The following is a 12,850-nucleotide window of genomic DNA, read 5'->3' on the forward strand; positions in this document are numbered from 1 at the left end:
TTTGGATGAATTATGATACAGGAACAATTTAAACTTGACAATTTTAATGAAACTTCTAAGTATATCCTACTGCTTTTGTTCTCAATGAGATTCAGATCAGAACTTAGATATTGGTAATTTAGTGTAGGGTTAGCCAAGAAGGAATTTCACTTACATGGTGGTGTATATTGTGGGTGATTAATGTAGTAGGCAATCCAAGAAGTGAATATCCAATAAAAGGCACAACCCTAAAATTTAAAACAAAGCAAAACAATAATTATTAAAACCATTACTTATATTTTATCATTTTAAATTACATACTGCAGTATTTAATAATAAATGTGTTTTCACACAAGACAATGGAATTTTATCTCTAATAAAATATGTCCATTTTTATGTATTTAATTAACCTTTGAGATTTTGTGACATGTCAAGTTTAACCTTCATAGTTTAAAAGAATGCAACAATTTTTCCTTTGAAAATATGGACTAATCTTTTCACAAAATATTTTTAATAAATGAATAAAGGATAAAACTTTTAAACATTTGTACTATTCTATTTTGCTTAAGAAAATAAACTATCTTCAATTTGGGAATAGTTGGGTTTAACACACAACTCTTATTTTTATATGGTGATAAAATTTCACATCTTGGTATTTCTCTGGACTATCTACTATAAATAATCATTACATACAATAATGATTAATTTCCTTTTCACCTAACCGAGAACACAAATAAAAAAGATCACCCACAACTGTCATTTACAAAATGCTTAATGTACAGCAACAGCATTTAGTCACAAAACCTTAGTCTTACAAAGAAAATACACGACTGAACATTTTGCAAAAAATTTCAGAAGCAAAAATTTTCAAGAATAGTTAAAATGTGAAACATATTAACATTTACCTTTATTAAGTTTTTCAAAGGTGTATATCCTGTAGAAACTTTGTGAACAAATAAAGTTTCCAAAAGAAATCGTATGTAGTGAATACAATGGCAGAAGCAAGCCAAACTGGAAGAAAGAAACAAACAAAAAAAGAACATAACAGAAACACATGCAGACATTAATTCTTTCCTTAAATCTGGGTCAACATTTTCATAAACTTTTAAATTTTTATTAGTTGGTCAAAATGTTCAGTTAGTTAGGAAGTGTTATTTATGTTAATCAAACATACTTCTTTTCATTTGAACACTTCATTCTAGAAATTTTCAGAATTTATTTAGTAATGAAAGTAACTGCTATGAGCCTCCAGATTTACTCCTAATTAAACTAGAAATATTTTATAATACCAATCATAATTATGTTCACATCTGCCCAAGGAATAATCATAAATATAATTTCAAATGTGTGCACATCAATGTGTCAAAAAGGAAACAGACATTTTACAAGTTTAAAAATACTCAAATCCTACTTAGAATTCATTTGACATTTTATAATGCACCAATACCTTTTTAATTATCCAGTTGTCCTTTAGAAAGTGCTAAGATTAAAAAACTTGAATTTTATTTTCCCTTCAATTATAATGCAGCATTTTGTTTTGATTATAATTGTTTGATGTTTTTCTGTGTGTTTTTCTATCTAACATGTATATAGCATTTTGTTTATTGGTGTGTTTGTTTCTATGGTGTTCTAATTTAACATCTCATCATTTTTATATAGTTACTATTTCAAAAGTAGATGTCAAATATGATTTGCAACAGTACATATTCCAGTATATAATAATGCTTTCCACTTAGCTTTATGCTTATGTTATTATTTTAAAAAAGTAAAACCCCCCAAAATTGGTTCTTCACACACTCTCTGCAAAATTATAAATCAAAGACATTAGATTTATTTTTGAACTGTCATTTATTTTAAGAAAATGGGTAATTTTTTATATGATCAACTGTGAATTTAATAAAAATAAAACATACTAAACCTCATTAACTTAGTTAAGAAAGTACAGTATCTATTTTTCTTTATTGATTCATATAAATATAAGCAAACATATGTTACTGAGATACACGATCTATCTATGTGCATGCTAATAATTCTGAATATTAGGTAATGACACACAATTAGATGAGTGCAGAATCAGCTTTATACATAGCCCAGTTCCTGACATGAGAGGATGTTGTGGTTGCTCTCTGCACATTTCTAAGAACTAGAGCTGTCCATTTTGTAAAAAAAAAAAAAAAAGCACAACTTGTTTTTTCTTGCTTGCTACTGTTTTTAACAGATCTAAAATGTACTATATGATTGTTTTTGTTTCTCTTGTATGTTCTTCCCCCACAGTATATCCCTGTTTACACTGTATTATAACCCTGTTTTCACAATATTTGATTTCAGTGCTCTGCATCTTGTATATACATTTTTCTAATTTGGGGAGGGGAAAAGAAATAACAGTATGTTGAAACAAGGATACAGGTTGACCCATTGTAACAATGAGATGTACAAGACACTATGTTGAAAATGAACTTTACAACTTCAGAGGTGGGGGAGATGGGGAGGTTGAGAGAGAAGGGATGGTAGGGGAAAAAGAGAGGAGGAGATATCAATGCTCGATAGGAAATATACTCATTACCTTACTCATGTAACTGTAACCTCTCTGTACACTATTTTTACAATAAAAAAAAAAACATTTAAAAAGCATAAAAATTTAGCCCAACAATACAGTACATTCTTGTACAAGAAACTTGGGTTCAAGAGAAGCCAGTTCTACATTGTCATTGGCTTTTTGTAAATTACAATACAAAAGTATAGAAACAAACATACAAAAAATTTAGAGCCTTGTTTAAACAATGTCACATTAGACAGCCCGGGTTATTCATTCAGCAAGTTGATTTCATTATAGAGCCATATTTTCTCTATTTAATTATATTTTACATCACAGAAAACATTAAGATTTTCTTTATCCATTGTTAAATTAACTGTTAGTGAAATTTGGATTTGACACATTTTCCCCCAATTATAGCATTTGAAAATATCATCCGTTATCAAGTAGGTGTGAAGAGATGAGGTTTAAGACCGGATGACTTCAATTTTACCGATCTGCACATGAGGCAGTAGGTGCTTATGAGGTTGCAGGTGAAAAATCGGTTGGTGTCCAGAAAACAGTTAATGGGCTAGAGGTTCTGAAAGCAGATATGCCTTGAGTTCCAGTGTGAAAGACTTATGATTCGTAAAGAATTTTGTGGTGTTTGAATCATACACAGAGATCTGCTTCTTGCACGAAAATTAGCAAAATTGAAGTTTGATTGGGTGTTATGACTCAGAGCAATTTTGGAGATTTAATATTTGAATGCATGTCATTGGATTGTTTGGCATTTTAAAATGGACTTTACAGGCCATCCTGACCTGACAGTCGTGCCTTAGCACCTTCAACATTACTTTATAAGGCTCTACTAAATTCCTAAATTATCAAAATGTTTGTGTTTCCACTCTGAAATTATTTATACAAACTTAACATATTTGCTGTTTGGGAACAATGTTGCATAAATATATTTAACACAGTTATTTTAAAACACGCTGTGCTTGTGTTTAAGAATAGTAACCACTGTTAATCCATTTGTTACTGAAAGCTGCTAAAAACGATTTTTCTCATTTTGCTTCATGTCACTTTCATGGTACATATTTGCTATAAAAATGTGTTCCTAAGTATCTACCATACTTCGATTAATACACTTGTGTACTATCCTGAAGTGTATAGTAATGCATTTATATATGAATTCTAGCTTCCACATTTAAGAGAAAAATAACTCAAATTGTGTAGTTTCTCAGGAAGGCTAATAAAATAAAAACCAGGGAACAGGTACTTGAAAGGGGAACTGGGATCAGTGGTTGAGCATAAAGAGAGGAAGAAGAGGAAATGCAGCTGAAATTTGAGGGAAGTTGTGGTATTGGAAGAATGATGGTGGACATTGACCAAAATTCATTCTATTCATATACTACTTTTCTGAATTGCAATTCCTTTTCAATACTTAAAGACCAAAATAAAATTTAAAATTCTCCTTTCAAATTCTCCACTTTATAAATGGAGCGGGCATTTCTTTTCATTTAAGTAAAGGAGAGGTTTCTGTTTTTGTTTTGTTTTGTTTTGGTCTGAGACCGGACTCAAACTTGGTAACAGACACTTTTGCATATTGGCTGGTGCTCTAACACCTAAGGGAAAGCTGCATTTCATGCATAAACTGCTTTGTTAAATTGCAAATTCTTTGTACACCTAATTAAAGATAATTTTTTAAAGAAGGAAAGGAGAACTTAATATTTGTCAGTGTTCCTAGACCAGACAATTATTATGGAAGTTCAATTTTTCTGTAGCATCACTATGCCTGGAGCACTAGCCTTCTTCTCATGCCTGCAGTGAACTAAACTAATTCACGTATGCTATCATTCCCACATGATGATTCCTCAAATTAAATTGAAATCTGATCTTTCCATGGAATAAGTATAAAAAATATTTAGTGTTACATGATTAGTATTGCAATCTTAGAACTCCCATTCAAGTCATGTCTTCCTCTTTTATCCCCTCAATGGGGATCCAAAGTGATCCAAAGTGAAATATACAACTAGTTTTTCAAAACATTTTATTGAATATCCCTTGTGTCTTAGATATGATGTCCAGATGTGAAAATGGAATTGATGTGAAAAAACATCCATTATGAAATACACTGAAAAGTTTAGAGAGACAGAAATGAGCCGATGATGACTGGACGAAAACCACTTTAGTAGGAAATCACCTTAAGAAGACATTTATTATGAAAGAACTATGAATGGCTCTTCTGAGTAATAAATAGTGGCTTTCTATTTGAATTCCAAAAAAAGGAAAGAAAAATATGACAGAAATGGGAAAGAGAAGATATGAATATATGCCCTAATATAATTGGAACACGGTGGGTAATTAGGACAAGAAAGTCTTAGGGATGGGAACAGAGTAATTAATGGTAACAGAAATGTTAATTTGAGATGAAAAGTTGTACTCCTGATTTTAATATCTACCTGACCTAAATATTTATATTTTGCTTTCTAATCTTAGGGCATTTTTTTTGGTCGGTCGTGGAGCTTGAACTCTGGGCTTGGGTGCTGTCCCTCAGCTCTTCAGCTCAAGGCTAGCACTCTACCCCTTGAGCCACAGCACTACTTCAGATTTTTTAGTGGTTTTTATTGGAGATAAGAGTCTCATGGACTTTCCTGCCTGGGCTGGCTTTGAACTGTGATCCTCAGATCTCAGCCTCCTGAGTAGCTAGGATTACAGACATGAGCCACCGGTGCCTGGCTCTTAGGGCCTTTTTAACATGCAATATTTGTTCCTTTTTATATTCTTATAATTTGTAACTGTATAACCTAATGCGTCTGGTGAATTATTCTATTTGTCTTTACTCTCTAAGTGACAAGAGAGAAGAAATGAATTTATCTTCACAATACATTATAATAATTATATAGTTTGATTTGATAATTGCCATGTTTTTTTTTAATTGTTTTGTTTTATTGTAGTGGTAGCTTTAGTGGGACCCTGCTTGTGAACATTTGGGTAAATGCTCAGAAGTGGGATTGCTGGATCATAGGGAAGCTATGTGTTTAATCTTTTAAGGAACCTCCACACTACTTTCCAGAATGCTTAAGCCAGTTTACATTTCCACCAACAGGGTTGTAGTGTTGCCTTTGGGCCACAACCTTCTCAGCTTCTGTTATCATTATATTTTCTTGATAATAGCCATTCTGACTGAGATGAGGTGGAATCTAAATGTAGTTTTGATTTGTATTTCTTTTATGGCCAGAGATGTTGAACATTTATTCATGTGTCTATTGGCTATTCATATTTCCTCTCCAGAAAAGTCTCTTTCCAACACACATTTATGATGAAAGCTCTGGAGAAACTAGGAATCTATGGAACATTCCTCAATATAATAAAGGTGGTATATGATAAATATATAACTAGCATTATACTTAATGGTGAAAAGTTAAAACCATTTCCTCTAAAATTAGGAATTAGACAAGGATGTCTGTTCTCTCCATTTCTATTCCTTATAGTACTGGAATGCCTAGCCAAAGCAGTAAGGCAAAAGGCAAACATAAAGGGGATACAAATAGGGAAAGAACAGATAAAACTCTCCCTCTTTGTAGATGGGATGACCCTATATTTAAAGGACCCTATAAACTCCACTCCCATCATTTGAACTGATCCAAAATTTTGGTAAAGTATTAGGGTACAACATTAACCCACCAAAATCAGTAAGTTTTCTGTAGCCTAACAATGAGAAGAGTGGGGCTGAAATCAGAAGAAAACAACTCCATTTTTAGTAGCCTCAAAAAAATACCTAGGAATTAACTTAGAAGTTACAAAGATGTAAACAAGAAGTGAAGGCCTTCTAGGTGAAAACCCTAAAAACCTGAAAAAATAAATTAAGCAGATGTAAGCAAGTGGGGGGAGGGGGGTTGGAAACACCTCCCATACTCCTAGTATCACAATTCAATTCAATGTGATACCCAACAATATCCCAAAAATATCCTTTACAAAATAGAAGTAATCCAAATCTTCAAATGGAATAATAGAAGACCCCAAATAGCAAAAACAATTCTTAGCAGGAAAAACAGTGCTGGAGGAATATCACTGTCAAACTTCAAACTCTATTGTAAAGCCATAGTTATAAAAACAGCTTGGTACTAGCTCAGGAACAGGTATGAGGACCAATGAAATAGAATTAAAGACCCAGAAATGATCCCACATACCTATGACCACCTAATCTGTGATAAGAGAACCAAAAATCATCAGATGGAAAATCAATAGTTTCTTCAACAAATGATGCTGGCATAATTGGCTAAACATGTGTAGAAAACAGAAGTTAGATCCTTATATATCACCTTGCATGAGAACCAACTCCAAATGGATCAAAGACCTCAAGGTAAGAGCAGATACCTTGAAAATATTAAAGGAAGGGAAGAGCAGATAACTTGAAAATATTATAGGAAAGGATAGGGGATATATTAGGGCTCCTTGGCACAAGTTGAAACTTCCTTAATAAAGATCCAGAAACACAACAAATCAAAGAGAAGCTGGATAAATGGAATTGCATTAAACTGCACAGATTCTACATGGCAAAGGACATAGGTAGCAAGATAAACAAAAAGCTCACAGATTGGGAGAAGATCTTCACTAGCTATACAACAGAGAAGGGCCTCATATAAAAAAAAGTACCTACAGCTAAAAAACCCCTGAACAAATCCTCAAAGAAACAACCACCCCATTAATAAGTGGGCTAAAAAGATGAAAACATTGCCATAATTTTGGAATGAAATATTCTCACTTAAAAATGTTTTATTTGGTTGCATGCGCATAGACTATTGTGCCATTGTGATCCTCTCCTAAGAATCAAAATGAACTTTAAAAAATGGAAACAAAAAAGTTTTTTTTCCAGTTATTTCTTTTTTTCTTTGGGTTTTTTTCTCTGATGTCACTGTTTTTATTTCTATACCCTTTGTCTTGTACATCATTTTATATGATTTGGGGAAGACAGGGAAATCACAGAAATGGTAGGACAAAGGGTGAATCAATTCAAGAGTGATATTAGACACTGTGTTGTAAATGAAATTTACAAATTATTAGGGAAGAGGGGTCAGGAGGGGAAAAAGTGAGAGAGTGAGCAAAGGGGTTACACGCTTACAAAAGAAATATACTCATTACCTCACTTATATAACAGTAACCCCTTTGTATATCACCCTTATAATAAAATTTATTATAAAATGTTATTTAAACATGCATTTGGATTATGAAAGTAAATTACAAATTTTATTAGGTACATTATATCTGTGTGTACAATATTGCCTATGTTTTATAGAGAAGAATTTATCTTTTGAGCCCTACATATTGATTTTTTATTATTTTAATTATTTCTCTTGCAGGTGCTTTAAATTTTCTCATTTGTCTTGTTTGCTCTGATCAGTATTATTAGTAAGTACTGTGGTATACTTAATATAGTTCATGTTTATAAAATTGCAAGTTTGTATGAATATTTGTTACCTAAAATAAACTTTCCTCCAATTAAGTCTGTTTTAATTACATTTCCATACAATTTTAATTAACAGTAGTTGCTTACTTCAGAAGGTCCTGGACTGTATTATGGTATGGCTACCTTATCTATTTAGTACCTATTATACTTTGAAATATGATTTTTTTAAGGTTTTTTTCATCCTGGTGATAAGTGCCATGATACATTTCCCTGATGCTGATCAGATGACAGCAACTTCATATCAGATGATCAAAAATGGTGAACTGTCAATTCTCTACAGTGCACTATGCAGTTAAGTCAAAAGATTCTGTTCTAAAATTTAGATGTATAAAGTGTAATATTACTTAAGATATTTTCTTTTTTGATGAGTTGACCAATATTTCTATCAGTTTGAGAGCATGCAGAGTCATCTTTTCTTTTATATTTACAGTATATACTGTATATAATACTTACTGTACTACAGGGTGGCGTACTTTTTTAGAACTTTCTTTCACATCATATATATAGGAGATTCTCAGATAAAAGAGGAGGTATATTAGCAGAGGCCCTGTGTATTCAGCCAAAAATACCTGAAAATGAGAAGGTGGTTTAGACTGAGCAGTCAAATTTTGGAGATGATTTAGTAAACTTACCTATGAGCTGGTGAAATGGACAAGTGTATATCAGTCTGCCATGTGAACTGTCTTTGACTCTAAATAGATTTACTAAGGTACTTGATTCTGTTTCTTTACTTCCCTCTTTTCTTACTTCAGATTTTCTCTTTTTTCTGTCCGTTCCTAGAGGCACTATGGAGTGTGGACAAGATGAGTAAATATCTTCAAAAGCTTATGCACATGTGTGGAAAATGAAATAATAAAGGTTGTTGAGTATCATTTGGGAAATGAGTGGAGATGAGAGGATGACACGTATGTCTAATCAAGTAACACTGTATGCACATTTGTAGACATGTAAAACTGAAATCCTCTTGTACGGCTAATTGATACTCATGAAAAAGTGGGAGAAAAAGAAGTTTGTTCACAACCCTGGAGGGAATTCACTATAGCTATATTGCTTAAATAAATGAAATACATGTGGGTATATATAGCTCACAAACTGGTCATAGTGGCATATAATTAAATCTAGTCAATAGTCTTCAATAAAGTTTTATCAAGTGGTATAAGGCATTTATTCAAACATCTGATCTAATAAAATAAAATTTGAAGCCAGGAACTAGTGTCTCATGCCTGTAATCCTAGTTACTCCAGAGGCTGAGATATGGGGATAAAGGCCATCCTGAGCAAGAAAGTCCCAGAGATTCTTATCGCTAATTAACCATCAGAAAGCCAGAAATGGCAGTGGGGTTCAAAGTAGTAGAGCATTAGCCTTGAGTGAAAAAGTTCAGGGACAACACCAAGCCCCCTAGATCACACTCCAAAACTGACAAAAAAAAAATCCAATTTTGGTAGACGCTATTGAAATTTTTGAATAAACTAGAAATGAACAATGTCATAAATAATAGTAAAACTAGATTACATGACACTATTTATTACATTAATAAAATCTTATCACTTGTCAGAAGTCAGATACATGAAGTTTCTTTGGGTCAGAGGAAATTAAATTATATTCTTAGCTCTATTATTTAATTCAGGAAAGTGTTTTTGAATACTTGAATATTTAAGAATCTCAATATTTTATCACAAATACTGATACTGAAACATAATGGTTAGAACAATGACAAAATATGAAGTATATATCTTGAAGGCACTGGAGAATAACAGTAACTTTTGAACAATGTAACTTTCAATATAGTTCATTTGATTGTAAATGTAAGAAATGATGAAAGTTGTTTGTATTAAACTTAGAAAGTAATCAAAATCATTACAGTATTAAAAAACCAAGGATATGTGCACAAATATTTATATGAGATATTCTGTATATGGATTTTTTCTTATAAAAAAGTAAAAACAAACCCAAATCAAATTTAAACAAGCATGCAGATGAATATATGAACAAAGTAAGTTATGATAATTTACCTTCAATAGAAACTCTATTACAATTCAAAAGTAAAGATTCTATATATTTATAACTTATTATTTTGAAGGTGCAAATACAATTAAATTATAATTTACCTCCATTATCAGATTTTACTTGTATCTTTTTTCTACCATGTGTAATAAATTACTTTGTTCTTTTAATAAAAAATAAAAATCCAGTGATTCTACCAGGCAAACAAGTATTTGGAAGACTTAATTTAGATAGATAGATAGATAGATAGATAGATAGATAGATAGATAGATAGACAGATTGATAGATAGATAGACAGATAGATAGATATCTTTTTTACCTGTGGGGAAGTAATTTCACAAGTCCTGCGTATATAAAACCTATTGAGGTAATGTCCCTTGTACATCCCATTTGTGTATCATTGACATATATTTTCCTGTATTTTCTAACACCTGCATTTCTTACATAAGATAACAAAATATTTTATATAATTAATTGGCGTATTGTATTCTTTAAAGTATGAAAGGGTGTATCTGTATTTATTTGTTTTTTGTTTTTGTTTTGTTTTTGGGTCTGGTCATGGGGCCTGAACTCTGGGCCTGGGCACTGTCCCTCAGCTCTTCAGCTCAAGGCTAGCGCTCTACCACTTGAGCCACAGCACCACTTCCGGCTTTTTTTTTCTGCTTATGTGGTGCTGAGGAATCGAACCCAGGGCCTCAGGCATGCAAGGCAAGCGCTCTACCACTGAGCCACCTTCCCAGACCGAAAAGGTGTATCTGTACAGACACAACTACTGTAGGTTTTACTATGTAGTATAGGATTCATAGCTGGTTGAGTCTATGTAGACACGGCCTACATATACAGAAGACCAAATGAGAGGGCAATAAACTGTTTTAATAACTATGAGCTATAACAGGAAATTGAAATGTAATTAGGGCTCATGTGCTTCCACCAGTCATTGCATCTCATATTTTCTAGCTTTGTAGTAAAATTTGAGGTCAGATTTTGTGCTAAACCCCTCATTGTTCTTTTTGCTAAGGCTAGATTTGGCTATTGAGGGTCTTTTGTATTTCTATATGAATTTTTTTTAAAAATATGGAGGTAAAGAATGGATGGGTGATTGTCCCATGAGAGAGAATATGTAGGAATAACATGACAGAGTTCTCTTCTGCGGAGAAAAACAATTATTTATCTTGATTTGGGTGGTACATATGTAAATTTATGCCAGAAACAAATTAAAACTGAATAAATGGACAAATGTAAATATAGGCAATGAAAGAGTTTCAGTGAGTGAACACTAAGGTCTTTTGTTATTAGTATATTGTTATATCATTATATTAAACTACCATCCATGTCTTTTAGTAAGGGAGGGAGGGTTTTTCTCAGTTGTTATGGTACACCCTTACGTGGTAAAAATAATATTCAAATAATAATTTTATCCTTCCTAAATTAGTTTCCCAAAACTTTACCAAATGTTTTTTTTATAGGAATGTATTTTTGTGTGCTTTCAAAGTCTAAATTATAGGATCATATTTTAATATTTAAGGAATACCTAAGAATGTTATAGAAGGTACAATCCTGCTTTTGCTGATGTAGTTAGTTGAAATAAAATGGGTGTGATTGCCATGTAATATGTATTTTTAGTATTTAATAGAACTGACTCACTTGAAACAAAAGAATGTCTGAAACATAGGGCTGGTTTAAAAATATTTAGCCTTTTTCCAGAGTTCCCTTTGTCACTTTCCTCTCAAATAAGATATAATTTTCTAGTACAGTAACCATAGAATCCTACATCACAGACTATCTTCTCAATGCTAACCCAAAATATATAGATAGAAATTTCCAATGAACTCATAGCTAGTACTGCTCTCTGAAAAAAAAATGGTCTATAAACAAAATTCTTTTTTCATCATAAAGGTAGGCAGAGGCTTTTGGAATCTTTCAATGTTCTTGGTAAAATCAGTATATCTAACAACTTCCAGTACTTTTGAGTAAGTTATATAATCAATACTTAGAGATACTCAAAGGTTGTTCATGAGATACATATACAAACTATACTTTTGGAGCAGTTAGAAAATTGTAAATTGTGTTTGTGGTACAACAAATTAGCACTTAAAAATGAAATACACTTTTTAAACTAAAATAATCATTTAGCAGTAACAGATATTCCTTCCAAAATATAGCTCATAAGACAACATTTTATCATGAAATGTAAATTTAATTTTCTATTTTAGAGAATTAAGGAACAAAGCATGAACTAAACTAATAATATTTTTAAAACTTACACAGAATAAATTAACTTTTAATAGTATTAAAATAGTCACATTTTAAATATAAAATGCAATGTAATTGATAGCAAAGACTTTCAAGTTTAAATAATACATCAGGTGTTTTCGTTGTGAAAAAAATACACTATACAGCACATTATTTTTTTGTATATCAGTGTCAAAATTATTTATCAGATTGCCCCATTCACTGACATTGAATCCTGTATTCTTTACTCTTGCTATTGAAGCATTGCTATGGTTTTATTCCATCAGTCAGAAATTCAAACTTCAATATTTATGACTAATGTCAATTATTTTCACTGCGTTTGAGCCCTTCATCTACTTTATTGCAGTGCTCCTTTTTCTGATGGCATTGATTTCACATAGGACTATTCTGAAAACTTTTGTCATCTGAGAAAAGTGAAAGGTATATTTCCATAAGTGAAAAGAAGTTTTGCTCCTTCATTCTCAGACTTTCTGAAGTGTTTGACTTCTTTCTGATGCTTCCATTTTTATTGTTGTTCTTGTTGTTTTGTTTGTTTTTGCATTTATTTTGTAGTTCATGGGGCCTGAACTCTGGGCCTGCGCACTGTTCCTCAGCTCTTCAGCTCAAGGCTAGTGCTTTACCATTTGAGC

General features: G+C 32.0%; 1 protein-coding gene across 1 annotated transcript in view; it reads right to left on the reverse strand.

The window, feature by feature from the left end:
* Tecrl (trans-2,3-enoyl-CoA reductase like) overlaps nt 1-12,850 on the reverse strand; it is a 71,012-nt gene that overhangs the window by 17,127 nt on the left and 41,035 nt on the right. Inside the window, exons 5-7 of the mRNA XM_042678329.1 lie at nt 8,418-8,533; nt 885-990; nt 155-227 (exon numbers count right to left, since the gene is read on the reverse strand). Coding sequence (XP_042534263.1) covers nt 155-227; nt 885-990; nt 8,418-8,533 — 295 coding nt within the window. The remainder of the gene's footprint in view (nt 1-154; nt 228-884; nt 991-8,417; nt 8,534-12,850) is intronic.

Source organism: Dipodomys spectabilis, unplaced genomic scaffold (assembly GCF_019054845.1).
Source record: "Dipodomys spectabilis isolate Male_0828 unplaced genomic scaffold, ASM1905484v1 ptg000043l, whole genome shotgun sequence".
Lineage (NCBI taxonomy): Eukaryota > Metazoa > Chordata > Mammalia > Rodentia > Heteromyidae > Dipodomys > Dipodomys spectabilis.